At 41.9% G+C, this 26953-nt stretch overlaps 1 protein-coding gene across 2 annotated transcripts in view; it reads left to right on the plus strand.

Annotated features, from left to right (window-relative positions):
* The first annotated feature begins 4751 nt into the window (after positions 1–4751).
* The window catches only part of LATS2 (large tumor suppressor kinase 2), a 48759-nt gene continuing 26557 nt past the window's right edge, over positions 4752–26953 (plus strand). The window contains exons 1-2 of one of the 2 annotated variants that reach the window (XM_071434090.1): positions 4817–4956; positions 9109–9683. In XM_071434090.1, the coding sequence (XP_071290191.1) occupies positions 9345–9683 (339 nt within the window). In that variant the 5' untranslated portion in view covers positions 4817–4956; positions 9109–9344. Of the gene's footprint in view, positions 4957–9108; positions 9684–26953 lie in introns of both variants that reach the window. The other variant, XM_071434091.1, reaches the window with a different exon arrangement.

Below are 26953 nucleotides of genomic sequence, written 5' to 3' on the forward strand. Positions count from 1 at the left end.
ATGTATGTGTTCCTCCCACACCTTTTCCTTCTGTCCGGAGTGTGAATCCTTCAGAGCATGTGGCAGGAAGGACAAAGCTGTGGTGGGGGTATTGTTATGCTGGGAGATGCTGCTGTGCCAGGCCTTCGATGAAAAGATAATTGCAGGCTAGACTGATGGTTGCTGGATGCCCAGACCTGTTACCAAGGCTTCACATGTCCTGCATTACCCTTCTCTTTTTCTCCAGGATCAGAAGGGCACGGCCTAAAAACTTCTAAAATTTCTGGATTGGGTGGCAGTGTTGTTCAAAAGCCATCTGCATTGCATCTGAACAAAGTGATGCCATCAAGCTGATTGCAGAGACTTGAACACTTCAGCAATTCATTTCCAAATGGAGGGCGCAACTGGCTCGGCAATTCAGTTCCAAATGGAGAGCACAACTGGCTCACACTGATGAAATTCCACACAAAGTCCCGACATTCCTACAGTCCTCTTGGGCTCTGCTGGGCTCCAGCTGCAGTCAATAATTGATACAAAGTCTGGGGCTGGGAGCAGAGTACATAGGAATGTGGGTCCTTGTGAAATTCAGAGTTTTGAACCTTTTGAACCTGTGAGTGCTGTAAAGGCAGTCTGAGCATCCAGAATGCCTTACCCAGTTAACCAGTCTGTGTGCAAGCTGAGACAGTTTCCCAGTTAGATTTGTCCCATTTCACTACTTTGTGCTGAAATAAAATGAATTTCTGAAGTACCAGGTCTCACGTTCACTGCATCTTTGCCACTCCAAAAGAGTGCTGCGATACATCTCGTAGGCATACTCTTAGGGGAAAAAAAAAAAAGTATACCTAAACTCTACCTAGAATTTGGTTATAGTTTATTTTTTTCACCTACTCAATTATTGAAGCACTGAGCCTAATTTTGACCACAGAAATGCAATTTTGCATCAGGGTTAAACATGTATATTATATTCACATATAGGTTGTATTGTCTGTACTGTGCTGGAGAACCCAGAACTGCTGTTTCAAACTGGTTTTGTGTTGGTGATTTGAGAATAATGATTCCCCAGTGTCACTCTGCAAAGAAAAACAATGTGTTGAAACATGAAAATTTCAGTGACATTGTAAAGTCTTTTTTCCTTGCACATGATTCATGTTACGTCACACTGGTTTGTTCTAAACATGTCACGGTTATTCTAAACAGGATGTCATTGTCAGCAAATTCCTTGTGCAGGTATGCTCGTACACACATGTGTTCACATGTTCACTATTATTTCACATGTGTGTGTCTTTTTGAAAAAAACTAGCAGAGAATCAGGCATTATTGATAATATTCCTGCTTTAGGAATATTATCAAGTTCTCTGAACGGGTTCAAGGTTTTATTGGCAATTCGTACTGTGTAAAGAAAAAGTTCATCCACCCACATCCTAATTACTTGGTTGTTAGGAGTATTTTTAGCACCATGATTTGGTAATTGGTTCCAAATACAATAGTTTAGAAAGAGACACTGTGGCCCAGCAAACAGTGAAACAGGAGTACAAGGAGGGGATGAAGCAACACACAGCATCAGATGTCAGGATGGAGCTGCATAGAGCTCCCACCTCCCTCGTTGTTGCAGGTGGGTGGAAGGAGAAAGAATGTGAAATAGTGGATCTGTGGTCCTTCCCACTTGCCCACACGGCAAGACAGCTGCTCAGGCAAGTCAGCAGGTGAGTGCTTTAATCACCACAGACCCAGCAGCATCACTCCCTGAAGCAGAGCCATGAATAAACACAATGACCCTTACTCATGGTCGATTATTATTTCATAGTCTAGTCCAGGAACAGACTTGCTGCTCAGCACAGCCCAAATTGTATTGTTCTTTTCACGGAGCGTCCTTCCTTCTGAAGGTGCCTTACTGGGGAGAAGATAGCTGGGAAGAAAGACTTGACAGTAATTTCCAAAGAGATTACTTTCATGGTGATCTCCAAAAACCTTACAAAGATCAAATCATGTTTTAACCAAGTTGTTGTATCAACCTAGCTGACTTCAATTTCCCTCATATTTCTGAGGAACATGATTTCCATTAGTTTGGGTTTCTAAAAGGGTAAAAGCAGAAACAGTCTACAGAATATCTACATCTGTGGTGCACCAGCTGAATATGGGCACCTTCTAGAGGATGGATGCAACCCATCTCACCTGTACTTGCTGCTCTCAGGTGGGAATTCTATCCCAGGAGCTCTGTGCAAATACATGAAATTCAGGAAGCACAGCTGGCTGGAACCAGGAAGCAAAGTAGTGCAGCTTAGTCTCATTCCCAGATGGATCAGAATGCAATAGGAAAACAAACAATTCCAAAGGAGAAAGGTAAATTAAAAGATCTGTTTTACTTAGATTTAAGAAAGCAGTTAACAAGCAAATCTTACAAAATAGTATTATAGCACAGAGTAAGCAATTTTTATCTTGATGCTGTTCCTTTAAACCAGCCTGAACTTTGTTGGGAAAAGGTCTCAAGCCATTGAGCAATGTCTGGTTTGGGCAATCGTGTTGCTATGCTTCATCGGATAAGCACAGCAGTAATTCAGAAAATGAAGCCATGCTGCATCTGTCATATCATTTAAAATTTACTTCAGTTTTGCAGGTATTTGAAGATTGCAAAATGACCCACATTTTCCTGCAATATTCTGCCAACACTGGAATCTAGTCTGAACCTAATGGATTTCCTTATCTTTAGCTTTCCAGAGTGAGAGGCTTCCTCTTCCCCCCTGACCCTGTCTGACAATATATTCCAGTCAATGACACTATTGAAATTCTGACAGCAATTTATATACAGTAACTGACTGCCTTCAGATGAGATGCTAAACAATTTCTATGCACCAGGCTGCCTTTTTCTCATGAAATGCAGCACTCTATTCTCCTCCCAAACCAGCACTTTTATAAGCACTATTTTTTTATAAGCATTATTCATGTATAGGCACTATTGACAGTTTTGCATGGAAGACATTGAAAAAAAATACAATAAACAAGCTCAGAGAAATATCCTGAGACAGGACTGCCCATGAGTATATTACTTACAAAAATAGTCTCCCTGGCTTGGAAAAGGCTGTAAATATAGCTCCCATCCTGGAAAGACAGTTATGCACAGACTTCTCTTTGTACGTGCTTGCAGTCCAGTGGAAGACGCTGGGGCTCGTCGCATGATTAAATGTGTCTTAACAGTTTGCAAGACTGACATTTTCCCTGCCAAACAGAGCAACCCTACAATGAGCACCTCTCAGCTGTGCAACAGGATTTTAAGAATTTTGAAGAATTTCAGGACTGCAGGCTTTTTCCATGTTAATGATCTAAAGATATATGCCTATGTATAAAAAAAGTTTATTTTCTAATGGTTTTTTATTCTGTATGAATACCCCCTGGTTATGACTAGCATGCGTATCTGTCACACTGAGGGGTCAGAGCCAGCCTCCCACATCTGAACATTACTGTATTTGGGAGCATGGGGATTATTTCTCATTGTCAACTGTCTTTATTAAAAACCAGAGAGATATCTAAAATGGTATTATTTCTGCTTTCATGAAAAACAGGTTCATAGGTGGACATTATCACTCTCTAAAATTACATGAAAGGAGGTTCAGTGAGGTGGGGGTCTGTCTCTTCTCCCAGGTAACAAGCAGCAGGACAAGAGGAAATGCCCTCAAGTAGTGCCAGGGGAGGTTTAGATTGAATCTTAGGAAAAAGATATTATCTGAAAGGGTGGTTCGGTGTTGGAACAGACTGCCCAGGGAAGTGGTGAGGTCACTACTCCTGGAAGTGTTCAAAAGGTACATGGATGTGGCATCTGGGGATGTGATTTAGTGGTGAATACATCGGTGCTGGGTTAATGGTTGGACTCGATGATCTCAGAGATCTTTTCCAGTCTTAGTGAGTCTATGAATCTGGTTCCAGGTACCGCGATCCATAATAAGGTCAAATATGAACTTTGCATCTAAATATTCTTTGCAGCTTGGTTCTGCATTTTCGTTCCAGATGTGAATTCCCTGTCTGTCCTCTGATACCTCATAGCTCCCTCGTCTCCTCACCATTATGAAACAACATGAAAAACAAGTAACTCCCCTTCAAAAAAAAAAAACAAACCAAAAAAACCCAAACAAACAAACAACAACAACAACAACAACAAAAACAAAAAAACCCCAAATCAAACCAGAAGCTAAAAGAAAACCCCAAGTAGGCATTGGAAATGCTGCAACTTTGTGTGCCTGGTTAGTCCAGCATGGAATGGAAACTGGTAGGAATAATGGTTATCAGCACAGACCTTTCAATCTAAATGAGTTTGGAGCACGGGGAAGAGCACTTCCAACCCACCTATCCTTCCCAGGGAAGCTGTGGAGTCCTCATCCCTGAAAGTGTCCGAGGCCAGGTTGGATGGGGCTCTAAGCAGCCTGGTTTAGTGGAAGGTGCCCTCCATGGGCAGGGGGTTGAAACTTGATGGCCTTTTAAGGTCCCTTCCTACCCAAGCTATTCCATGATTCTATCCCGGCTCATTTCGCCTCAACAAGTGGAAGCAGTGCCACCCCTCTCCCGCCAGGACCCAGCGAGGAGTTGCTGCGACGCGGAGTGTGTTTTGTGAGGGGAAGAAGTGTCACTACTGCCCGTACACCTACGGACGGGCGCCCCGAGAGGGCCGGCGGGCGGAGGGCAGCGGCCCCCGCCACCTCGGTCCCTGAGGGCGCGCCAGCCCTTCCCGGCCCTTCCCGCCCTGGAAGCCCCTCCCCCCGCTGGAATGCGCCGGGAGGGGAGTGGAATGACGCGGGCGCCGCGGGGTCACGTGGCGCGAATGGAATGCCAACAATGTAGCGAATGTCCCGACTGCGCCCCGCACTCGGCGCCCGGGACGGCCAAGGGGGAAGATGGAGAGCGGCCCGCGCCGCCGCGGCCGCCGCCGCTGCTGAGCCGCGCCGTGCCGACCCGCGGAGGGCGAGCGGCGGCGCCGGGCACCCCGGGGAGGTGAGCGGAGCGGGTGCGGGCGGCGCGGGCTCCCCCTCAGCTCCGGGTGGGAGCGCTCCCCATCCCCCAAAACTGCTCTGCGCGGAAGGGAAAGTCTTGTGGGGAAGCGGGGGGTGCGGGCGAGCGGAGCCGGGTCGGTTCTCGAAGCGGGAGCGAGCGTCCCGTGTGTGAGTCCCCCCGTGGGGGCCGCTCGGGCGCCCTGCCCGCACCCTTCGACATTTTCCGGACACTCGTGTGACAGCGCGGCGCAGCTCCGGCGGAGCGGGGTGGGGGTCCGCCTGCCCGAGGCCTCTGCCCCAGCTGGCCGGAGCTGCTGATAAATGGCCGGAGTTTATTTTGGGAGCTTTCTGCCCACGAAAGGAGTGGGGGGAGAAGGGGCTCCCGGCGGCACGGGGTGGCAGGCGACCCGGTGGGGCAGACCCTGCGGGCTCGGTGTCGCAGGGAGCGAGGGCCCCGGGGAGCGGCCGGGGGCAGGCAGGGCCCGCGGGGTCCCCTGTGGCTGCGGCGGGGCCCCGCCGTTCCCAGTCAGCTGAAGGTCACTGCCAAAAGCCAGCAGCTCGCCACCCTCTCCGCTGCCTCGTGAGCGGTGTGCGTGTTGAAATACCCCTTTCCTCGGGAAAGGCACTCGCCCAAATGACGCAGAAAGGGCTCGTTTGGAGTGTCCGGGCTTTGCGGTCAGTCACTGCCGGGCTGCTGAAGGAAGGTGAGCTGTTTCCCAGAGCCCTGCGTTGGGCCACTGCTTGTGGCTGGCAGTGGGACGCGGGCACAGAGTCACTTTTGGACAGTTCTGTGAGCAGGAGAGGTGGAATCGTTTTAGGAAAAATTCCCTTTCTACTTTTCTTCCCTTCCACAATATGCCCACTTATAAAGAGAAGCACGGTTTGTATAAAAATGAAATTCCTGAAACGCTTCCCCCCCATTGTAGACCTCCGAGATGAACTGAACAGTCCCTGCTTCCTTGAATTGGTGTTCTAAAAAAGCCCAAAAGCGATACCTGTAAATTGAGAGAAGCAAGGAAGTTGTAGCAGTTTCTTAAAACTTTACTCCTTCCTATACTGCAGTGATTTCAAGTTCAGCTCACTCCAGTGCCTGCACAGTTACAGGGAAACAGCTCACCAGCTTGGGTGAGCTTTAGTTTCTTGCCTGTGTCCCAGCTCCACAGAGCCACTAGCACATGCAGCCCATTGGCGAATGAAGAAACAGGAGAGTGAATAGATAGTGCTGCTGGGGAAACAGACATCAACATATAATTTCAGTGTGTCATTGATCGGTTGTTTGGTTGCTGACAGAGCAGCTATTGGTATTTCTCAAATAAAACAAAAGAATCAGTTACTCAAAAATTGGTTAACTTGATGTAATTAAAGTAATGCTGCACCTGCTTAAGTGTCCATTATCCTTCAGGATAATGGCCAAGCTTCTAATTAGTACAGAACATGTAACATTTTGGAAAAGACATTAGGACTGTTTAGTCAGAATGGCTAACAACTCAAAAATAATTTCTTCTGATGGCAGGAAGGCTGTTGTTACATCCATGCTGCAGGCAGGGTGCGGATTAGAAGGATTTGAAATTATCCAAATCCAGATGTACAGTTAGAAATGCTTGGATAGAATGAGACACACTACGTATCTTTTAAAGCATACAACCATTTAATATTTTTTTTCTGAAAAATGCAAATCACAGGAAGATATAAAAAAAGCCAGCAGCTTGTCTTTCCTTGTAAATCATCTGTAATATTTAGTGTTCCATTTTTTTTGCTTATCTTACATATTTAGTTTTTAAAAAAACCCTGCAAAACACGAAACAGGTTTGCAGCTAACTCCAATACTTACTGCTGTTGTTGCTCTCATCCATACTGTCTGAACGACAGTATGGATGGTTTCTGGTTTAAGCAGTATTGTAAATGTAAGCTGAGGAAGTTGCCAGCTGGCTTGACCCAGCATTATTAGACTCGAGCTGAGGCTAAAGGTCACAGAAGTTCTTTATGTGAAGCATGTGTGGAAGTGGGAAAGCAGTCTTTTGCTGCAAAAAGGTGGGGGGCTTGCAAGCTTTCCCAGCGCGTCCCAGGCCTGAGGATTGGCACAGGGACTGAAAAGGAAGAACAACCCAGATGCCTAAACCAAGCCATATGGTGCCTGCTGCTGTCAGGAAAAGAAAGAAAATTATCGACCAATTAATTGCTCTGTATCTTCTAAGCACTAGCTAGTTATGATGTAATCCAAAGAAAGCTGCAATACTATTGTGTTTCATTTTTTACCAAGCCCGTGTATTATCTTTTGCTATATTCTGTCCAAGTAGAAAAAAACCCTCTTTTTGAGATCCAGCAGTTGCTTTTGTCTTCACTTGGGACAATGAAAGCTTGATCTGTTACTGACCAATAGCTGGTTTGTGGAAACATCAAAATCTGGATGAACAGCTTTAGCACTTCCCTTAAAACAATTGGCAAATGTTGCTGTCACTTCTCTGTCAGTTAGCTTTGCTGGGTATTCATGGAAAGCACGGAATGGAGGAGCTCAAGACCTCAAGCACATTATAGGTGGTTTTTTTTTTAGTTAATGAAGCATTTAAATCCTAACAAAAAAAGATTGATTTGGGTTAATCTCAAGTGTTTAATCTGTGCTCCTGCATTTCAGTCTGGTGAACCATCATAGAAGAGTCTGGAGCCTGACTGCACTGTTGCATTTGAGATTTTGGTAGAGGAAAGCTTGAAGTAGTCTCTGTCCTGATGAGGAAGTGATGGTGGGCTTCAGAGGTGAATGTGTCCTGATTCTGTTGGGCTTCACAGCAGTAAGCTGTGAAGTAAGTGATGGTAAATGCATGGAAATGGTTGGTTTTTTGGGAAGTACTACAGCTTATCACAACAAAAAGAAATTTTAGTATGACCAATGGAAAATAAAGAACAGTACTTCCCTGAGAAATCCTTTTCAATGATAAATGTCCTATGATGAAAAGTGAAGCACCTTTAAAAAAAAATCAAATTGACTTCTGAGTGCCGGTGTGACACATACAGTGTGTTACCATCCTCTGTATTTGCAATTTGGAAACAACTGAGTGGAATTCTTCCCTTACTAGCAAGGTGGCTGGAGCACCATTCAGGAGTCACTTTGCCAGTGCAAATGGCAGCAGAAGAAGTCAGCTTGCATAACCAGCATCAATAGTGAGGTTGTATTTCTGATGAGGCTGTCTTTTAATCCCATTCCAGATTATTTCATTATTGTATTGAGGTGATGCATAAAGATTTAGTTGAGGTAGGATTCTTGTTGTAACCTCTGCTGCATGGAGATCACGAGTTTTACAATTGCTCAGCTGTGTGCATAGGTGTTCTCTGCTGTACATCAGAAGAGCTGACATGCAGCAGAGAACATAAAGCTGTCTCAAAGTCTTCTTTTTCTGTGTTGGTGTGCTGTATGATCTGGTTCTTCGTCTTCTGCTCTTACTGTGTAGCTCCATTTACCCATCTTTTCCTTTTCTTCCCTATAAGGCACAGCTAATGAAATATCAATATACCCTTTCCTCTCTTCTTTTTTTTCCTCCCCTCTTCCTTGCAGTTCTGGTGAGAACTGTTACCTTTGGACTTTGCTAAGTTATTCACGTGGAAAGACAAAATATCTTGTCTTTCTGTTATTTACTTTATTATTGAAATACTAGAAGTTGCTATGGTTAGAGTCATCAATATTTCCATCATAAATCTTTTTCATAAACTTCTGAAACTGTGCTCAGCTAGTGTAAAACAAACAAAATCTTAAGTGGGGAGAAAAACATTTCATAAGCATACTCTTCCCTATTTATGAAATAGGATAGGCTTGTCCAGAATTCAGTTATGCAATTGGATAGGAAACTTGCCACAATTAGGTACTGTAAAATTCTTAAATTATTTTTTTTTTAAACCTTGGTTTTTAGGAGTTTTATTTTAATTTGTTTTGAAGATTCAACTTGCAAGAAAAACGAGTTATTTATTGGTTATGTTGAGAAAATGTTCTAGAATCTTGCTGAAAACAGATATAAAGTGAAAATCATTAAAGGGTATCCTACTGTGACAGCTTAAGAGGTTCAACTGATTCATTTTCACTTGATTAATTGTCATGCTGTCTCTTCAGAGGCATTTACAATATCTACTTAATTGAATGTACTTTCTGTTTTTTTTTTTGTTTCAGTCACTGTCAGTCTGCAAAATGATGATTCCACAGATTATCATTTTCTGTAGGAAATGTGAAGATTGTGAGCTGAAGTAAAACATTGGCAGAAATCTCTTGAGAGAATTTTGCCTTTTCTTCTCTGTGAAGGATTATGTTTACAAGAAATTGATACCATCAAGTGACACTTCTTTGAAATAATTTAAAAGAAACAAAGAATAAAGCTGTATTTATGCTCAGAGAAAACTGGATCAACAATGAGGCCAAAGACTTTTCCTGCTACGACGTATTCTGGAAACAGCAGACAAAGGTTGCAAGAGATTCGAGAAGGTTTAAAGCAGCCATCCAAATCTTCAGGTCAGGGACTGCCAATTGGAGCAGGCAGTGAAACTTCTCTGGACCCTAAGATTTTAATAGGGAAGGATGCTGCAAGGCAGCAGCAGATGAGACAAACGCCCAAGTTTGGACCATATCAGAAAGCTCTGCGAGAAATCAGGTATTCTCTGCTGCCCTTTGCTAATGAGTCGAGCACCACAGCAGCCGTGGAAGTCAACAGGCAGATGCTCCAGGAACTGGTGAATGCAGGTTGTGATCAGGTACGTATGAACTGGGAGGGGAGGATTGGCACTGCTGTCAAAACAAGTTCATACTCTGGGCTGAAGAAAGGATTTTGGTGGTGGCAGTCAAAATTATGGAAATGCACTGATTCTTCTGGTAGTCATATTTCTGTATGAGCAACAGAATAGATGGACTTACTGGGGACAGATGTGACTAGTGTGGGGTTCATTTATGTTAAAGACAATCATGGTCACCTCTAGGATTCTCCTATGATTATTCTATGGTTTCCCCAGTTGATATATGAGACAGAACAAAGTAGCTTGTCTTTTTTTTACTTTCTTTTCTTCTTTTTTCTTTTTTGTTTCTTCATTTTCCCTGCAATGCTTAGTAACAAGCCTTAGTTGTGAGTAATAGGGTGGAATTTTGTCTAGCACATCTAAGCCCAGCTCACTGTCAGAAAAAAGCTGTAAGAAATTATAGACACAATATCTGGTATTTGAAGAATCTCACTTGCTGTTGGCCAGAAGCACGAGGGCTTGGATAGATGTTCAACTGACTGCAGTGATTCTGTCCACACCTTTTCTTCTTCACTTTCTCTGCTTCTATTAGGAAGTGGTAGCCCTGTTCAGATCAGAGACTTGGTGTAGAGATGCTTTTTATTTTTGTCATCCTAGGATTGATGCTAGCATATATTCTTAATTTAAAGACTTTTCACATGGTGCAGAACACAGGCTTTTTGTGTTGAGCTGTATTCATCTTGCTTGTGCTTCCAGTGTTGGCATCAACTTTCACCCCTGTCCAGGAGTAGTTCAAAATTTGGCTTTTTAGGGAAAAAATGCTGGTTTGGGTTCAGATTCTGAGTGTTGTAGGAACACTTTTTTCCCTGTGTGATTGAATAGAAGTTGTTGACAAGCTGAAACATTTCCATTTATAGTCCTTGATAGAAATTGGAGAGATTTAAAACCAAAGTGCTTGCAGTGGCATCTCCTTGATTTCAAAACTTAGCCCCCATTCACTCATGGCAGAATGTGAGTCTCTTTACTCTCCTAGACTATATTCTCATTCTGTATAACAAAACTAACATCAAGCATTATTATAAACAGTATAACAGTATGCATTTCCCTGGAGCCATATAAATGTTAATTAGTGCTGTTTCTATGCCAAAGAGTTTATGCTACACAAGATAATCAGAGCTAGAGTAGATTGCATATCTAATAAGAGGTGCTGCAGAACAGCTAAACACTTCCTAGTCCAGTGAACCAAGATGCTGTACTGAATTATTTAACTGGAGGAACTAAGGATTTTCTCTGATCTCTAGTACATCATGAAAACAGTGTTTTTTAGAACTCTAGCCTTTAAATTTCCCTAGCTGTTTAGGATGGGAACACTCCCTGTTCATATGAGCCAAGGTTAAATGAGCACAGCTGGATTCTGGATTGGAAATGCACATTTGGTAGGTTACAGGGACAAATCGTTCACACATAGGACTTGGCTTGTTGGACTGAAATCTTGGAAAGTACTTTGAGCACACTACAGCACAGTAATGTTAAGCCAATGTATAAACCAGAAATACCTGAACACCTGTTAAAATGTCTTGGTATTCAAAGCAGTGTAATGAAGTATGTGTGTAAATTTTTTTATATATTCAGCTATTTTGACTTCAATGTTCATACAATGGTATTGCTGCTTCTAGAGCATTGAACCCAGTTCTGACTCTGATGTGGAGATTTTTGCTCCTTAAATTTTGCTCACATTTTTGGTTGGGCTTTTTTTTGCCCCTCCTCATTGACCATGATTCTTCCATCCTCCCATTTGTTGTTTCTCCCCAGCTATGACTTGTTGCCTGGCAATGGCATTATTGGGCCTATTCTTTAGGTGTGTTTGGCACTCAGGTCTATGCTTAACCAGGGTCACATTTGGCTGGGGTCCAAGTAGAGGTTTCAAGACTGGAATCCTGTGAATAAAAGTGCTGAGCTTCCTAGGGTGAGTCCAGAGCACATAAAGATTCACTGTCCTGGACCGTGTGAATGAGTGGAGCTTCTCGAGATGATGTGAATGGTATCTGACCTTGGAGATGGCATAGTGTAGGGTGACAGACCTGATTACTGCCTCTAGATTCTTCTCTTCCCCCTGGTGCCTGAGCTGTTGTGAATCAGATGCTGAACTGTTTCGTATCATGGTGTGTTTTAAATCAGTGATCCCAAGCTGCTCTGTCCCTGCTTGTAAATCAAAGCCTTTGGATGCCTACCACACGGACATCTTCTGCAGTCCTGTGGGCAGCAACAGATCTCTGATTTACCAGAGAAGTGAAGGCAGCTTCAGTTTCTTTGGGGATGTTTTTATTTACCTCTGTACCCAGTGCTTGTGTGAAGTTGGTAAATGGGCATTGAAGCCCACAACCAACCTTCCCCTTTCAAAAGCCATGAGAAGCTGTTTTGAGGTTAAGGATTTCAGTCCATGAACAGGTAATGTTCTACATGAGCCTTCCACTAGAGCAAGCCTGCAGAATACAAAATTTTACTCCTTCCTGATCCATGCTTCATGGTACACAAATAGCTGTTCAGTTGCTGCAAGCATCCTGAAGTGTCTGGCAGTTTGTCATAAGCTCTATTCATGAGCATTCTAGAGGCTGTGAAGAAGGAGTAGAGGGCTATAACACTCAGTTTGATCTGATTGGAACTCCATTTTCCAGCTGGGTTTGGGCTGATGATTTTTGGTGTCCTGGATGGAGCACTGAAAATTAACACTAACCTTGTGGGAAATGTGGTGGACACCATTCAAGGATCAGGATTCTTCTTCAGTCTGTTTATTAAGTCACAATTTTGGCTTTTGGAAGGGTGAAGGGAAGTAGTGACAATTAAAAAGGAAAATAATTTTAGAGGCTAGAAAAAGGATACTTCTATTTAATACTCTTACTAGCTCCGTGTATCTGTAGCATGGATAGATTTTAAAAACAGCCATTTTACATCCTACAAGAGATGTGGGGTTTGTAGCTCCCTGTTCTACCTAAAGTGACTCTTAAGTTTTAAGATTAAATTGAAATTGGTTTTATTAAATAAAAAGGAAACATAACATTTTATTACTTGACTCTTGTTCTGTAAAGTCCACACAGCCAGGAGGTTCATTATAAACCACTTGATAGACTTAACAAGTATATGAAATGCAGTGTAATTCATGAAGTAAATGTCAAATTCTCATGTCTCTCAGTTGCAGTTAGCATAGGTGTTACATAGGAAAACAGACTTTTTTTTTTTAATTGGTTAGGAAGTTGCCAGTATTTTTTTAAATGACCTGTTTTCTTCCAGAAAGATTTCTATTTTTCAGCCATTGTGTAGTTTTTGGTTTTATAGTGAAATCTCATCCCCTAAACTTAATGGGGACTTCACTGTTCACCTGAAAGAAGCCACGATTGCATATTTTCTTGTTTTTAAGAGATAGAAACCAAAATAACACGCATAATTAGTCATTGTTTTTCTGAAACAAATGGAGCAACTTGTCTGTTGTTTGCTTAAGTCATCTTTTCAACAGTAATTATTTAGTGAGTTTCAATCAAAAATAATTAGTGCAGCCTAAATAGTTTCGAAACTCACAGAGCATGACTGTAAAAGACCAGACCTTTTTCTTTGTAAAAGCTTGAAACCAAAAGCACACCTAATATGCCATTCTTTAGTAAATAGAAGTCCTTGGGCTTGGAAGTGTAATTTGCAGTCACTGTAGGGGGACAAGAGTGTGGGGCATCTGTCCTGTGGGCTGGTAAACCACTGGAATCACCTGGGGCAACTGGATGGTGTTTGGGGTGTGGTGATAAAAGCAGCTGCTGTTGTGGACTGAGTGTTTCTAATGAATAGATGCAATTGAGTGTATGATCAGTGGCATTCCAGCAACCTGAATGGGCTGTACTGTACTTACTGTACTTCCTTAGAGCATAAACAGCCACTGACATTGTCATTTAGAGTGGGCTGCAGCAGTTCTAGATGAACCGTGGAATGTTACACACTTGTCACTTTTGTGGGCTTTTTTTTTCTTTCCCTCAAGCAAACTTTCCTTTGAGCAAAGGGTGCCTTTTCTGGGTGAAGATTTCTAGACATGGTTTGTTTGGGCAGCTATTTTTAAGAAAAAATCATGTTTTAGGATTTTTTACAGGCTACATACTGCCAGTAACATGCTATCTGCTGTACAGCTATGAATATGTGAAGTGGGGAAGTTCTTATGCTTCATTTTCTCCAGAGGATTTTATAAATATCTGGAGTAAAACATGTACCCCCTGTGCCAATATCAGGATATTTTGAAAGGCAGGATCTTTCCACTAATTGTAGTGTCTTTCAATAAAATGAAATGGTGTCTGTGGAATGGTGTAATAATGTGTGTAAGAATATCAAATTGACTACTTTGTCATCGGTGTTATGCTGAATTAATGAGATTCAGTTTGTAGAAGTGGGGTGGGGGTTTTGGTTGCTTTCTTCTTTTTATTTTCCTTAAATTCCTCGTTGCATTCCAGGATTCTTTCAGTCTCTTCGTCATGGCTTGCCTTCTTTTTATTGAACCCGTTTGGCAAAGATTCTACCCTGATTTGGGAATGCTGATTGGTTTCAGGTTTTGAGAATGGGGGATAAAGGATTTCTCTCAGTTTGAACAAATATTTGCAGTTCTTTAAGTGAGAGAAATTCTGTTCTGCCAAATAGAGCTTGGGCAAAAAGTCCCTTTTTTTGCATTTAGCATGTAGAACTAGTATTCTGTTCTTCCTGTTCTGTATAGGTCATGCTTGTCCACCTATGATCCGTGTGCCATCAAGAAGTGTGTTACTGAGCAGTAGGACTTTTCACCATAATGTTGGAGTGATGACAGGAAGCAGATACAATGTAGAGTTTTGTTTTGATAACAGACTTGCTGAAGCTTTGCTGTAGTAAAATATCTGTTGTGATGTATTTGTTAAGAGAACAAGTCTAAAGAGACAGCTTGCCTTCAAGGTGAAGGACAGCAAAAATGTAATAGCAAGTAAGAGAGCTAATTTCATAACACTGGCCTGTCCTGTAACATAATTTTGTGTTTGCTTGAGTAAACTTTACCTGTGTTAGGAGTTTTGCCTGCCCAGCTATTTACCAAAACCTCAAGGATGAACATCTTAGTCATCTTCTGGATGTTTTCAGTCCAGATTGTTTGGTTAATGAAAAATGACTAAGCTGTTATAAGATTGCCTGGGTTATTCTGTGGACATACTTTAAAGGTGAGGATCACAGAATATTTTGAATTGGAAGGAATCCACAAGGGTCATCAAGTCCAGCCCTTAAGTGAATAGCCCATACCGGGATCTAACCTGTGCCCTTGGTGTTGTTAGCACCATGCTCTCACCAGCTGAGCTAATGTGGTGCAAGTCATTACAAGCTGTGCTGCTTGTAGAAGTATTTTGGGTTACAGGGAGGAAAAAAGGGATGTTCAAATGAGGGCACTCATTGCTGAATGCAGGAGAAAGGTTTTATTTTAGCAACTGAAATAGATCTGATAATTCAGGCCAACAGTCTCTTGAGTGTTCCATTTGCATCCACCATCTGAAAGTAAGTTGTTCACTCTGCCTTCTCTTTATTAGGTGTATTGAGGGCTTGTTTCATAACCTTTTCCTACACTTTTTTCTTTCTAACCTCCCTTTTTGGTTTCAGTCTTTCTGAGAGATTTCCAGTGTAATGCAGTGTTCTTCCATCAAAGCATGTAACGGAATGCGTTTCCCCACTAATATGCCTGAGGTTAGCAACTTAAGTCATTTCAGTTCTTCAGAAAAAAAGTGAGTCATAGCTTTCCAGGGGCTGAAAGCAAGAGGTGGAGATGGCTCTTCAGATGATAGATTCAGATACCTTTCTCTCCTAAGCCCTTTCTCTTGTCTCCAGTCTTCCTATGTTTCTGTCACTTCTTGATGATACTGCCTTAGTGAGCATACTTAGATTGTCTGTGTCAGGACACAACTCCCACAATGTATTTGAGATGGCTCTTGCTGTTGTTCTGTGTGAGCATGGCTTGGAATATGCTTGTCCTGCAGAAGGAAGAAAAGTATTTTCCCTTGAGTTTTTGTGGTGGTGGAAATATTTATTAACAGTTGTAAATGATTGTGTGTTCTCCTTCACGTGACAAGATTTGGCAGCTGGGCAGTAATATTGCACTGAAGAAGAATATTTTAAACTCTGCCCTTAATTCTTGTTAGTCTTTTTTCTTCTTTATCAAACTATAGAATAAATTACATCTTGGTAGTAGGATTGTGTTTGAAATGACAGGACAGGAATCAGATGCTAGACTTCAACTGTAGATAAGTGTGAATCTTGAGTTATCTTAAACTTTCCTATTCCTCATATGAGATAAACATTCTTGAAGCTTGGGAGTTAATGTAAAAATATAAAATTGTATCTTGCTATAACAGGGTACTGGATTAACTTGCACTGGATACTTAAAATGTATTTTTAAAAAATTTAATTGCCCGTAGAATTTTGAGCTATGGATTTTATTTTTTTTTTATGAGAAAGGAAATGACTTCTTCGCAGTCACTAAAAAATCTGCATAAGCATTTACTTCAGTCTCTGAATAAAAAGCCCTTGTGACCAAAAGTGAAGATTGCCATTATTATTCTAACAGGAAGCTGATATCACAATAGTAGTAGGGTGTAACAGTTCCTTTTGCATTTTTTATGTTGTTCTCAGCCTAAATCTCTGCTGCTCTTTCAGCTTTAGTATCTCAAAGGAACCAATGTGATTTTATATTTTATACTGAGACTGAAAAATAGCATCTCTGCATTGGAAGGGGAATGTGGGGTGTTTTTTGCTTTTCTGTGGGGGTTCTTTTCTTTCTTAAAGAAATTGAATGGCACTTATAAACTTAGAGATTTCAGTGAAAGGACTTGATACAAGACTTTTGCATGCTATTGTCTTTAGGGGTAGGTCAAGGTGTGCATTATGAACGCAATTCAACCTAGGAATGTTTTTTAGTAGTTACCAAACTAATTAAAAGCTTATGTTAAAGCTGCTAATTAAATGTCAGTACAATGAAAATAAAAATTCCTTGCTACTCATGTGATACTCAGGTATGTGCCATAATTCTGTGGAGTGTTTTTTTTTTTTAAATTATTTTCTTTTTCCTAAAGCATGGGCAAATATACATAAAATATCATTCAATTGCATTTGTTTTTCCTCAGTTTATTCTTGCTGTAGCCCCATCTCAAGCAGACCACAGCTTGTTGGTGCTCCCATGGGCCCAGCATTCAAATTCTGCTCGGCAGCTGCTTGCGGTGTCAACTCCTATAGAATGTCCATGTGCCATGTGTGTTGTCCATGTGTCCCCCTAATCTTCCATAAATCAGGCTTCACTCTTTGCTTCTTGGGTGCTTCCTGTCTGACTTGCAAATGCTTGTATGCAGTGCTGTCTGAAGTAGGTGAAGAGAGATGTGAAAGAGCCCTTCAAATCTTTTTACTTGGTGGTGCCAGCTGCTGTTTTTCTCATGTAGTGGATATGTCCATTAATTCCCCACCATTGCCTTGAATCACTCTTAAGAAACAGCTGGTTAGACCCAGCTTTTCCTTTCTTTTCTTTTCTCGGAAAGAATTCTTAGCATATTACAGCTGCCTGTGGCTATAGCTACTCTAGCTATAGATGTTCCACAATCAAGTACTGCTGGAATAAATGCCATTTGTACTAGTAAAATCAAGCAGGGACAGACATATGATCATTGTTTGCTTAAAGCTACAAATGTTTGTGTTAACTTGAGCTTTAAACTTATGTAGGTTATGTGTATAGCATGTGAAATACATCTAATTTCTTTCATTCCTTCTCCTTATGTTCATAACCTAATTGTGAGTGTAGATTAGATCTGACATTTTTATATTGCTTGGAGCTGAGGCTTAGAGTGGGAAATGCTGGCCCTTATTTCTAAGTTTTTATCATTCCCTAGTCTTTTGGGGAAAAGAAAATTAAATTTAATAATGCTTCTGATTACCAAATTAGAGGCTGAAGTTGCTGTGGCAGTGCTGTGATCTCATCCTAGCAGTAGCAGTCTCATGTTGTCCAGGCTTGAGAGGGGTCCCAGTTTCCCATCTCCAGAAGATGCTTTAATAAAAGCCTGGTGAAAGTCAGTCAGTCAAACTCTTGCTGTCTGCCTGCTCTACACATCTCCTGCATGTCACCCAAAATACTGCTGCTGATAGGAATATTTTTGGTTTTATGTTACTGGGCAGCTTCTGTGGAGGTGGTTCTGTCAGCTCTGATCTTGATGGGGTCTCCCAGCTATGGCTGCAGCACAGCAAAAGTGGTTTGTTCCTAATGAACTTGTCCTGCCATCTGGGCAGTCACTGGCACAAGGAACTTCTGGGTTACAAATGGACACAGAGAAATTTGGTTTCATACAAGCAGTGCATGTGTGCATATATGTGTTGGGATATAGACTCAGTGTTTGCATGGTGCCAGCTGTTTGTGAAGAACTTAATCCACAGGATTTGGTACTGCATTGAGGATTTCTTTTTCAGTCTAAGGAAACAATATTCTAATGTTTGAGGCTATGTTCTGCTTCCCTGCAGTGTAAGAGATGGCTTTTTCCTGATGAGAAACTTGTGCTCTTCATTTTGAGTGAATCCAAGTAATTAAAAATATTTCCTTAGGGAGGTGAAGGATAAAAAGAATGAGAGAGGATATGAAAATACTTAAAAAAAAAAATTCTAGGTCAGTTAATTTTCAGAAGGCCGAAGCTAAAGAACACTGTGTACCTGTAACTTTGTGAATCAGGTAATGGCCATGGCAAGGACAGTCTGTGGAAATAACTCTGTACTGTGCCTTTGCTTTGTCTTTAATTGTTATCAGTGTATGTGTGCATGTGTGAAACTTACTGTGACACACACAGTCAGTTATGCACTTAGAGAAATACAAACACAGTGGGAATTGGGAAAATGGTGGGATTTAAATGTATACTGCTTGAATGACCAAGCATTTTGCAACTGTTTTCTACACCCTTCATTATCCTCCTTTTCTGTATCCTTCATTACTCTAACACAAGGTTTGTAAATTACTCATTTAATCCAAGGCATGCAAAGATGCAGGGTCTGGCACCTCACACGCATAAAATGTTAGAAAGAAGGCTGCTGCTGCTGGGTGATAATATGGTTAAGTTTCTGCCCTTTAAAGAGACTGACTTTAGAAGGAGAGCTAGCAGTGTAGAATTACTCCTGTAAAAGTCTTTATATTGCTACATTTGGATTTTATCCACTATTTGAATCTGTTGGATGGGGTTTATTTCAAAACAAATGTCAGCTGAAACCTAGAGATAACTGTTGCTGATCTGCAGCTTCATTCCCTCCCTGTTTATTTGTTTTGTTCTCCCCCTGTATCAGTTCTTATCTTCCAGCCTCTTCAAGTCTATACCTTCCTTTCTTTACCTGTTGTCCTCTTGTACTGCTTTTTCTGCTCCATTGGTTTGAATGACTAATATCCAACACCTCTTATGGGCCTTTCTCTATATGCCTCTGAATACCCTAAATAAGTTTATTTAATTTTTTTAATAATTGCAAACTACTAAGGAATAACTCTTTTATAGACTTTAGTCTTAAATACAAAAATATTTGGTGTGACATGTTAAAGAATTATAGATGCAACTGTAATGTGACTTTGCCAGCACACCCTGTGTGTTTTCATTTCTGCATCTTTTCTTCCATTCAGTGTCAGGGATTCATAGGCTATGCTTAAACCAGCCACCTGTGCCATTCATGCTTTTCTTCCAGCATTGCCACAGTTGCTGTGTTCATTCCACCATCCTGCCAGATGTCAGCCTGATAAAGATGCATAAAATCCAATTCAATCAATGTAATTGGAATCTTTGAAATACTAATTTGTGTGGGGTATCCCCATTTAAAAAAAATTCTGGTTGTATCAATTAAAAATATAAAAAGTTGTGGTCAAAAGACAGAGACCTTTGAATCAAGATAAATTCACTCCATATTGGGCTGATTTTGTCCTGGCTCCAAATGAGTGCTCCAAACAATATGCATTACACCTTGGTGGAGCCTGGTTTTTTTAGTTGTCCAGCACAGTCTGATTCTATTTTAGATGATCTCTGTATTTTAGATGATCCCCTGATTGCCCATGTGATCTGTGCTGCCCAGACCTGGTAGCAACCTGCTGGCTGTGTGCTGGAGCAGGGTGGAATTTTTCTTCAGCAGTTGCTATGCTGGAAACTCACTTCCATCTCCTTCCTGTGATCATTTCTTGCATGTTGGCCATCCCTTCTGTTTAGAAAATCTTTTTATTATGTTCTTTAATGCAAGCACTATGTCCATTGAGTGCTTTCTGGAAGGTGTTTTATGACAAACCTGTGAAATGTGTGGTGTTGCAATTGTGCAAACAGTGGAGAGAAGCTACTGGTGCATTGTTCAGCAGTACAAATTGAAGACCTAGAGCCGAGGAATCTACAAGTGGGCAAAAGTCTCAGTGTCAGCCAGGACACGTGGCAAGCCAGCTGCCCATGCTACAAGAGGACCTTACTGGGAATTGCCAAAAAATTTGAAAGCAAACCACAAGAATTTTCATTTGTGTTGGTGTGCCTCCCCCCACCCCTCATCTCTCTGTTTGCTGAGAAGTGAACCTTCAGGGCTCTTAACCACATGAAAGTAACTAGAAAAAGTATTTTTTCTGTATTACTTTGTAATACTGTAAAATCATTTGCAACAGATTCTTCCAGGAACTTCTCTGTGATTTCAGAGTGTTAGAAACTGGTGGAGGTTGAGAACTTGCTGTTGCAGGCCCTGCTCCTCACTCAGGCAGAAGTGGGTGCTCAGATTTGCTGCCAGGGAGAATCTTGTCCCCCGAGCCTGGAACACCACTGCTCGGGAGGGAGAGTCTGGGACACAGCTCTGCTTTGCAGGCAGAGCTGCCTTCTCCCAGATTCCTGGGAAGGTCAGAGTGTTCTGCTATGTGTTCAGCACCTCCAGGAGCACTATTTTGAGCAAATAGCAGTGCTACATGCCTAGCAGGATTTTTTGGTTCTTTTCAAATAACTATTTCTTGCTTTGGGCCAGAGGGTTTGTGCTCCCAAGCTCACCACTGTGTAGTGGAGTATGAACTCAGTCTTCACCCTGCCCTACACAGCCAAACAGCAACAGCTGTAGCACCAGCACAGCATCTACATCTAGCTGGAGCAGGCCAGTTATTTTAGTTTCTGCCATGCATATAACTTCCTTCTCTTCCTCTCTCCCATGAACTTAGAGAAGCAGGACCATTGCCTAGCTTCAGACAAAGCCATGAGTCAAACTAGTGGAGCCCTCCTTGCACAGAAACTGTTGAGCCTATGAATTTGGGGAAACTCCTGCCACTAAACAGAGTGCTAGTTTGTTTTGCCACATTCACATAGTAGTTTTGTGATTTCCCAGTCTGAGAAGAGGCTTTTTTTCTTTATTTTTTTTTACTCACAGATCATGGCAGCTAATGGATAGAGGGAGGAAATATTGCTGTTGAGGTTTAAACTCTGCCAGGAAAGTGATGGCCAATGGGAAGCATAACAAGGGTGAAGCTCCTGCTAAAAAGCAGGAGCTGGGTGTGTGAGCAGAGATGATATTTGACATTTACTCGAGGGGCAATGGCAGTTGGGTCTCAAAGGGGGTAGTGCTGAGCTCAACCATTAGTAGTAAACTGGTTGTTATAACTGCCATATCTGGCTTGAAAGGATCATGCTCAGGTGTTGGGAAAGCCCTTCTCTTCCACTCTGCAGGGTGGAAGAAGCAGCAGCCTGAGCCTGAACTGCTCCCTGCACATCAGGGAGAGCAGTGTGGGGTTCCCACCAGAGTTCCCCCAGTGTGTGCCTGCTCCTGGTTTTAGCGGGGGTCACTGCAGAGGTGCTTTCCTCACCTTCTCAGTTTACTGAATTGAAGAGCTCCAGGTTACCTTGCATTCCTCCCTCCCACCCTCTTTTCAGTTTTTTGTTTGCTTGCTGTCTAAAGTCATCCTTAACCCCTCATTCTGCCCACATGCTCTGTTCCACAGGGCTTAATTGCTTTTTGTACTTTCAGGTAACACCCTCCTGTACTTGAAATGCCTGGCTTCTGTGCTTGTTGCAATGGTTGTTCTTGTTTTTAAGAAAATAAAGGATTTGCTTTTCATGTAAAATTAGCTTTATTGTTTCCATATGCAAGGAGAAATCAGGGCAGGCATGTTTCCAGGTCAGCCTGGAGATGGGGTTGGATAGTGAAACCCACTGTTCCAAAAATGGGCTGGAGCAGACAACAGTTCTTGATCTACTGAGCAAAGTTAACTGGCTTGGGGGGAGGCAGGATCCCTTTTTTGGGTGCACATGCATCATGCTGGTATTCTGGAGAGGAGTCAAGCATTGCAATAATGAGCATTTTATTCTGTTAAGTGCTCGTGTTTGTTTTACAGTTTTCTCATAATCAGGTTGTTTTGGTAACTGTAGGCATGAGTTTTGCATGAAGGATTACAAAGGAAAGTTTCTTAGGGCATAGTTCTATACTGCAAGAGTATCTGAGTAGAAGATGTTTGCAGGAGCAGTCTTGTATTGTTCCAAGATTGTGCTCAGTTGGCAGCTGTACTTTGGATTTGTTGTCTTTGGTAGCCTTCTTATGAATCTTATTGCCATGTGTTTCTAAATTTATATGAATGTGATGTGGATCTTTTTCATCTTTGTCTTTTGCTAGGTCATATTTTTACTTCCTTCAGGCGTATTTTAGAAATCTCTTTAAGGCTTTTAAAATTAGTCAGCTTGAATTTTTCCTTTAGCTTCACGATAGTCACTACAGAAGTAAAAAGAGCACAGAAGGAGAATTACAGGCAGTGTTAAAAATGTTCCTTCAGAACAGAAAAGCAGATTTAACATGAATTAAAAACTCAGCTCTGTTTCAGAGTTGCAAAAGCTCTTTTATTCACCAGAGAACTGTTAAAGCTAGTAATTTTTGGCATAGTATCGGTCAGGGAAGCGTGACAAAGTGCAGTGGAATGCACTGAGCTGTGATCCAGCTTGTAGTGTTATATGACTTTTAGTGTATGGAGCATTGCAGGAAGTGCTGCAGGGGGATGGGGAAGGCCTTTTAGTTTCATCAGCTACTGAGTAACAGTGTCCTCCTTCCTCAGACCCCACCTGCATAACAGGGGGTCCACCTTGGTTGCTTGGGTCAGAAGACAAAAAGTGAACTTTTTGCCTGCACAATCTGCTCAGAGCCTGTCTGTTTTCTGAGCACCACTGTGCAGAATGCAGTGAGATGAGGAAGTTTTGTGAAAGTAGTGAGAAAGAAGAGGAATGTATTTGGGATTTCAGATCCACTATGCATGTAGACTGGGATCGTATCCCCAGCCCCACCGTGCTAGAATATGAAGATTCTTGAGCTGAATTTCTGCCCTCACTGGAATCAGCTGTAAAATTCCTAGTGATTTCATCAGGCCAGAGTTTTGCTGCCTATTTTGAGCAATAAAAGAGTCCTCCTGTTTCACCAGTACACACACATGCTAAGTCCATTTACTTAGACTTAGGGTTTGGCACAGATTTTGGATTTTGGCCTCAAATGAAGTATGTTCAAATCTCTTTAATATTGGTAACTTGGATTTCAGATAACATGCACAACTGTATAACCAGTTATAATAACCAGCCAAGATATTCTTGTAACTTGAAGCATACCTGGTATTTTCCCTTTCCTCTCTTAATTTTGCTGCCAGTGTTCACAGAATTTTCCAAGCATTTATAATGACATTATAAAAAAAAAAAAATCATACCTTTCCTAGCAGAACAAGGTCTTTGGTTTATGACCTGCATGTTAGAAACTGGTAAAACCTCAGTGTGGTATAGATGGTATTACCAGTGTAAATGCCTAACAAGAGTTTTACTATTTGCTTTGGATTTCACATTTGCATTGCAGTGATAATCAAATAAAAGCCACCATTTCACCCTGACATTGGAGTAAAGCTGTTTGGTGCAACATTGCTGTAAAAAATGAGGTCTCTACCCAGAAGACATTACAAGCTGGATTGATTTTTCTAGGGTAGAAAGGTGAGAAGGCTGCAATGCAGAAAAGATAAAAGGATAATGATGTTCAGTGGCTTTATTGTTTGCATAGAGATCTCTGTCATTCTTACTGTCTTCTTATTTAACTTTCTACAAGAGGACACCTTGAGGTTGGACTGGAAAAAAGGCTTGATGTTCAGGGCAGGAGTAAAGGAGTAGTCAGCTGGTGGGATGGCCCTGTCCATACACTTCAGGTTGGAAAGAATGCAAAGTCCCTTGGCAGAGAGATTGCTTAGATGGGAGCATTGTAATACTCACTGAAAGCTCATTTGGCTTTTAGCACATAGATCCTATTTAAAATTTCGGCTGTCAGATTATTACAGCTTAGGGTACTTCTGCTCTAGTTTCCTGGCTCTAAACTTTTGCAGAGAAAAGCTGCAAGCTAAAAACTGACTATTAAAATTGATATATAAGAGTCATTATAGTCACTCAAGTAATGGGCTACATATGGAACTACTATGGCTGTATTACTGTTTTCTTTTGCAAGGCAGTACTTTGGATAGTTCCAACAATCTCAGCTATTGCATATTCTGAAACATAAATCCTACACATTTCATTTGTGGAAAAACATGCCTGAATTCAGGTTTTCATACATAGTTTTGTATATGTGTATATATATATATATATGTATGCACATACTTCTGAGCCTGCCTGTCATTGGCCTCTGGTTAGTCTCTGAAGGTGGTGGCAGACACTGGAGAGCTTGATTAAAAGTAATTAACCATAATGCCAAGAATTTTAAATGCTGATGGATGCCTTGGAGAAGAGGAATAGACAGTTACAATGCCTGTTACAGGAAGCAGATGTTGGCCTTGGAAGCACTGCTTGAACACTGCTGTTCAGGAGTAACTGCATCTGTGACTCTGCATCTCACAGCACTGTCCAAGGCAGTGTGCACACAGCTGGAAGCCCAAGTAAGTGGAATTGTGGAAAGACCATTTCTCTGGAACTGTAGAAACTACCCTAAGATGACCTCTCAGTGTAGAGTGAACCTGATCATCAAAATACAGGGGACCATCTCCATGTATCATCACCATGGAGGCTTAGCTTTGTTTTGTGCTTGGCATGCTTGAAATACAAACACAGATCTTCTTCCCGTGAACCAGCAGTGTGGTCTGATGCAGGGACATATTTAACAGTACTTGGCAACATGCTTGCAGATTAGCAATCAGTAGGAGGACTGTCTCCACCCAGTTCTCTGAGGGCAAGTCTAGGAAGTTGAAATTTGATTGCCTAACCAGGCATACGTCCTTACCTTTGGCAGCTCTGTCAAACAGGTGCAGAGAAACTGAATTATTTTTACTTCATGCAGAAATCAAGACACTCACCTGTGCACTACTGCACATTGTTGAGTCTTAGTTTCCAAAACTCTGCCTTACTAATCCTCCCTCCCGTGCCATGTAGTGTTGTGCTTGTTACCCCATTGAAGCATGGGCCAGTTTTCATTCTGCTGCTGAAATACTCAAAAAGAATATTGCTCTTTGTGGTTTTGCTGTAGACCTCAATTTTAAGAATATGTTTCCTCAAGGAAGGAAAGTGATCACTTGTCTCTTCTTGTTTCTTAATGTTTTGCACCCTTAAAGATCTTAGAAGAAACAGCGCTGCCTTTAAATAGTATTTGTGCAACTGAGTATGGGCTCTAATAATAACAATGATGATGATAGGAATTTCACAGAACTGCTGAATGGGTCACATTGGATGGGACCACAGTGGGTCATCTGGTTCAACTTCCCTGCTCAAGCAGAGCCATCCTAGAGCATGTGCCACAGGATTGTGTCCAGATGGTCCTTGAATATCTCCAGTGAGGGAGGCTCCACAACTTCTCTGGGCAATCTGTTCCAGTGCTCGGTCACCTGCACAGTAAAGTAGCTCCTCCTCATGTTTAAGTGGAACTTCTGTGCATCAGTTTCTGCCTGTTACCTGTTGTCTTATTCCTTGGCACCACTGAGAAGAGCCTGGATCCATCCTCTTGACACCCTCCCTTTGTACATTTATATACATTGTTGAGGTCCCCTCTGTTTCCTCTTCTTGAGGCCAAACAGCCCAGCTCCCTCAGCCTGGACTCAGGAGAGATGCTTCACTACTGTAACCATCTTTGGAACCCTCTGCTGGGCCCCCTCTGGGATTTCTGTGTCTTTCTTGTCCTGAGGAGCCCAGACCTGGACACAGCACTCCAGATGTGCCTCACCAGGGCAGAGTAGAGGAGCAGGATCTCCTCCCCTGACCTGCTGGCACTGCTCTTCATCCCAGGATCCCACTGGCCTTCTTGGCCACGAGGACACTGCTGGCTCATGGACAGCTTGTTGTCCACCAGGACCCCCAGGTCCTTCTCCACAGAGCTGCTTTCCAGCAGGTCACCCCCAGCCTGTGCTGGTGCCTGGGGTTATTCTTCCCCAGGTGCAGGACCCTGCATTTGCCTTTGTTGAATTCCAGACAGTTCCTCTCACCCATCTCTCCTACCTGTCAAAGTCCTTCTGAAGGACTGCACAGACCTCTGGGGTATTGGCCACTCCTCCCAGCTTTGTGTCATCAGTGAACATTTATCAAAATGATACTGGGCCAAGTATTGAACTTAATAGTAGTAATCCAGCATGAAAAACAATTGGCAGTTCTCCTATCAAATTATATAGGTTGAAAGCATTGGAAAGTAAGAGTCTCCTAGAAGTTTGAGTAAAGGCTTGAAGGAGAGAGGTGAGGAATACTGATCCCCTGCCAGCATTACTGGGAACAACTAAGCAAATGTGTCAACACTAAGTGACTTATTCAAGAGAATATATCTGTTTGAACCTTCTCAAACTCCCTCCTCAGACTTCAGTTTTGAAGATGAGTAGAATCATGTCCTCTGCTCTCCTTTCCTCCCTCTCCTTTGTTTCAGTTTAATCAGGTTCAGACTTCTCTAGAGTTCAAAATACTGTATTTTCATAAGAAATATAGTTGTTGTGGAATAGGTCCAATATATTCTAGAGTGTTAGAAGGTTTTTATTGGCTTGGTACAGTGAGATTTTTTTTCCTTCTTCTGTGGTTTAAAATTACTCATCTAACATGTTGATTTATAGCCTGTCATGTAAGACTGTTTCCCCTTGGCTATATCTTTTTAAATGATCAAATGTATTTTTGAAAAATGTCCTAGTTTTGCCTTGAAATATTAGGTGATAACTGCACAAGTAAGGGAGGGATTAGCTTGTTAAACTTAGTATGATACCAACATACAAAATACAGCACTTAATGCAGCACAGAGGCAAAAAGAAAAAAAAAAAAAACAAACAAACCTTATGATCTGAGCTATCA

The sequence above is a fragment of the Agelaius tricolor genome, unplaced genomic scaffold (genome assembly GCF_023055355.1).
Source record: "Agelaius tricolor isolate 1412-34295 unplaced genomic scaffold, bAgeTri1.0.p SCAF_9, whole genome shotgun sequence".
Lineage (NCBI taxonomy): Eukaryota > Metazoa > Chordata > Aves > Passeriformes > Icteridae > Agelaius > Agelaius tricolor.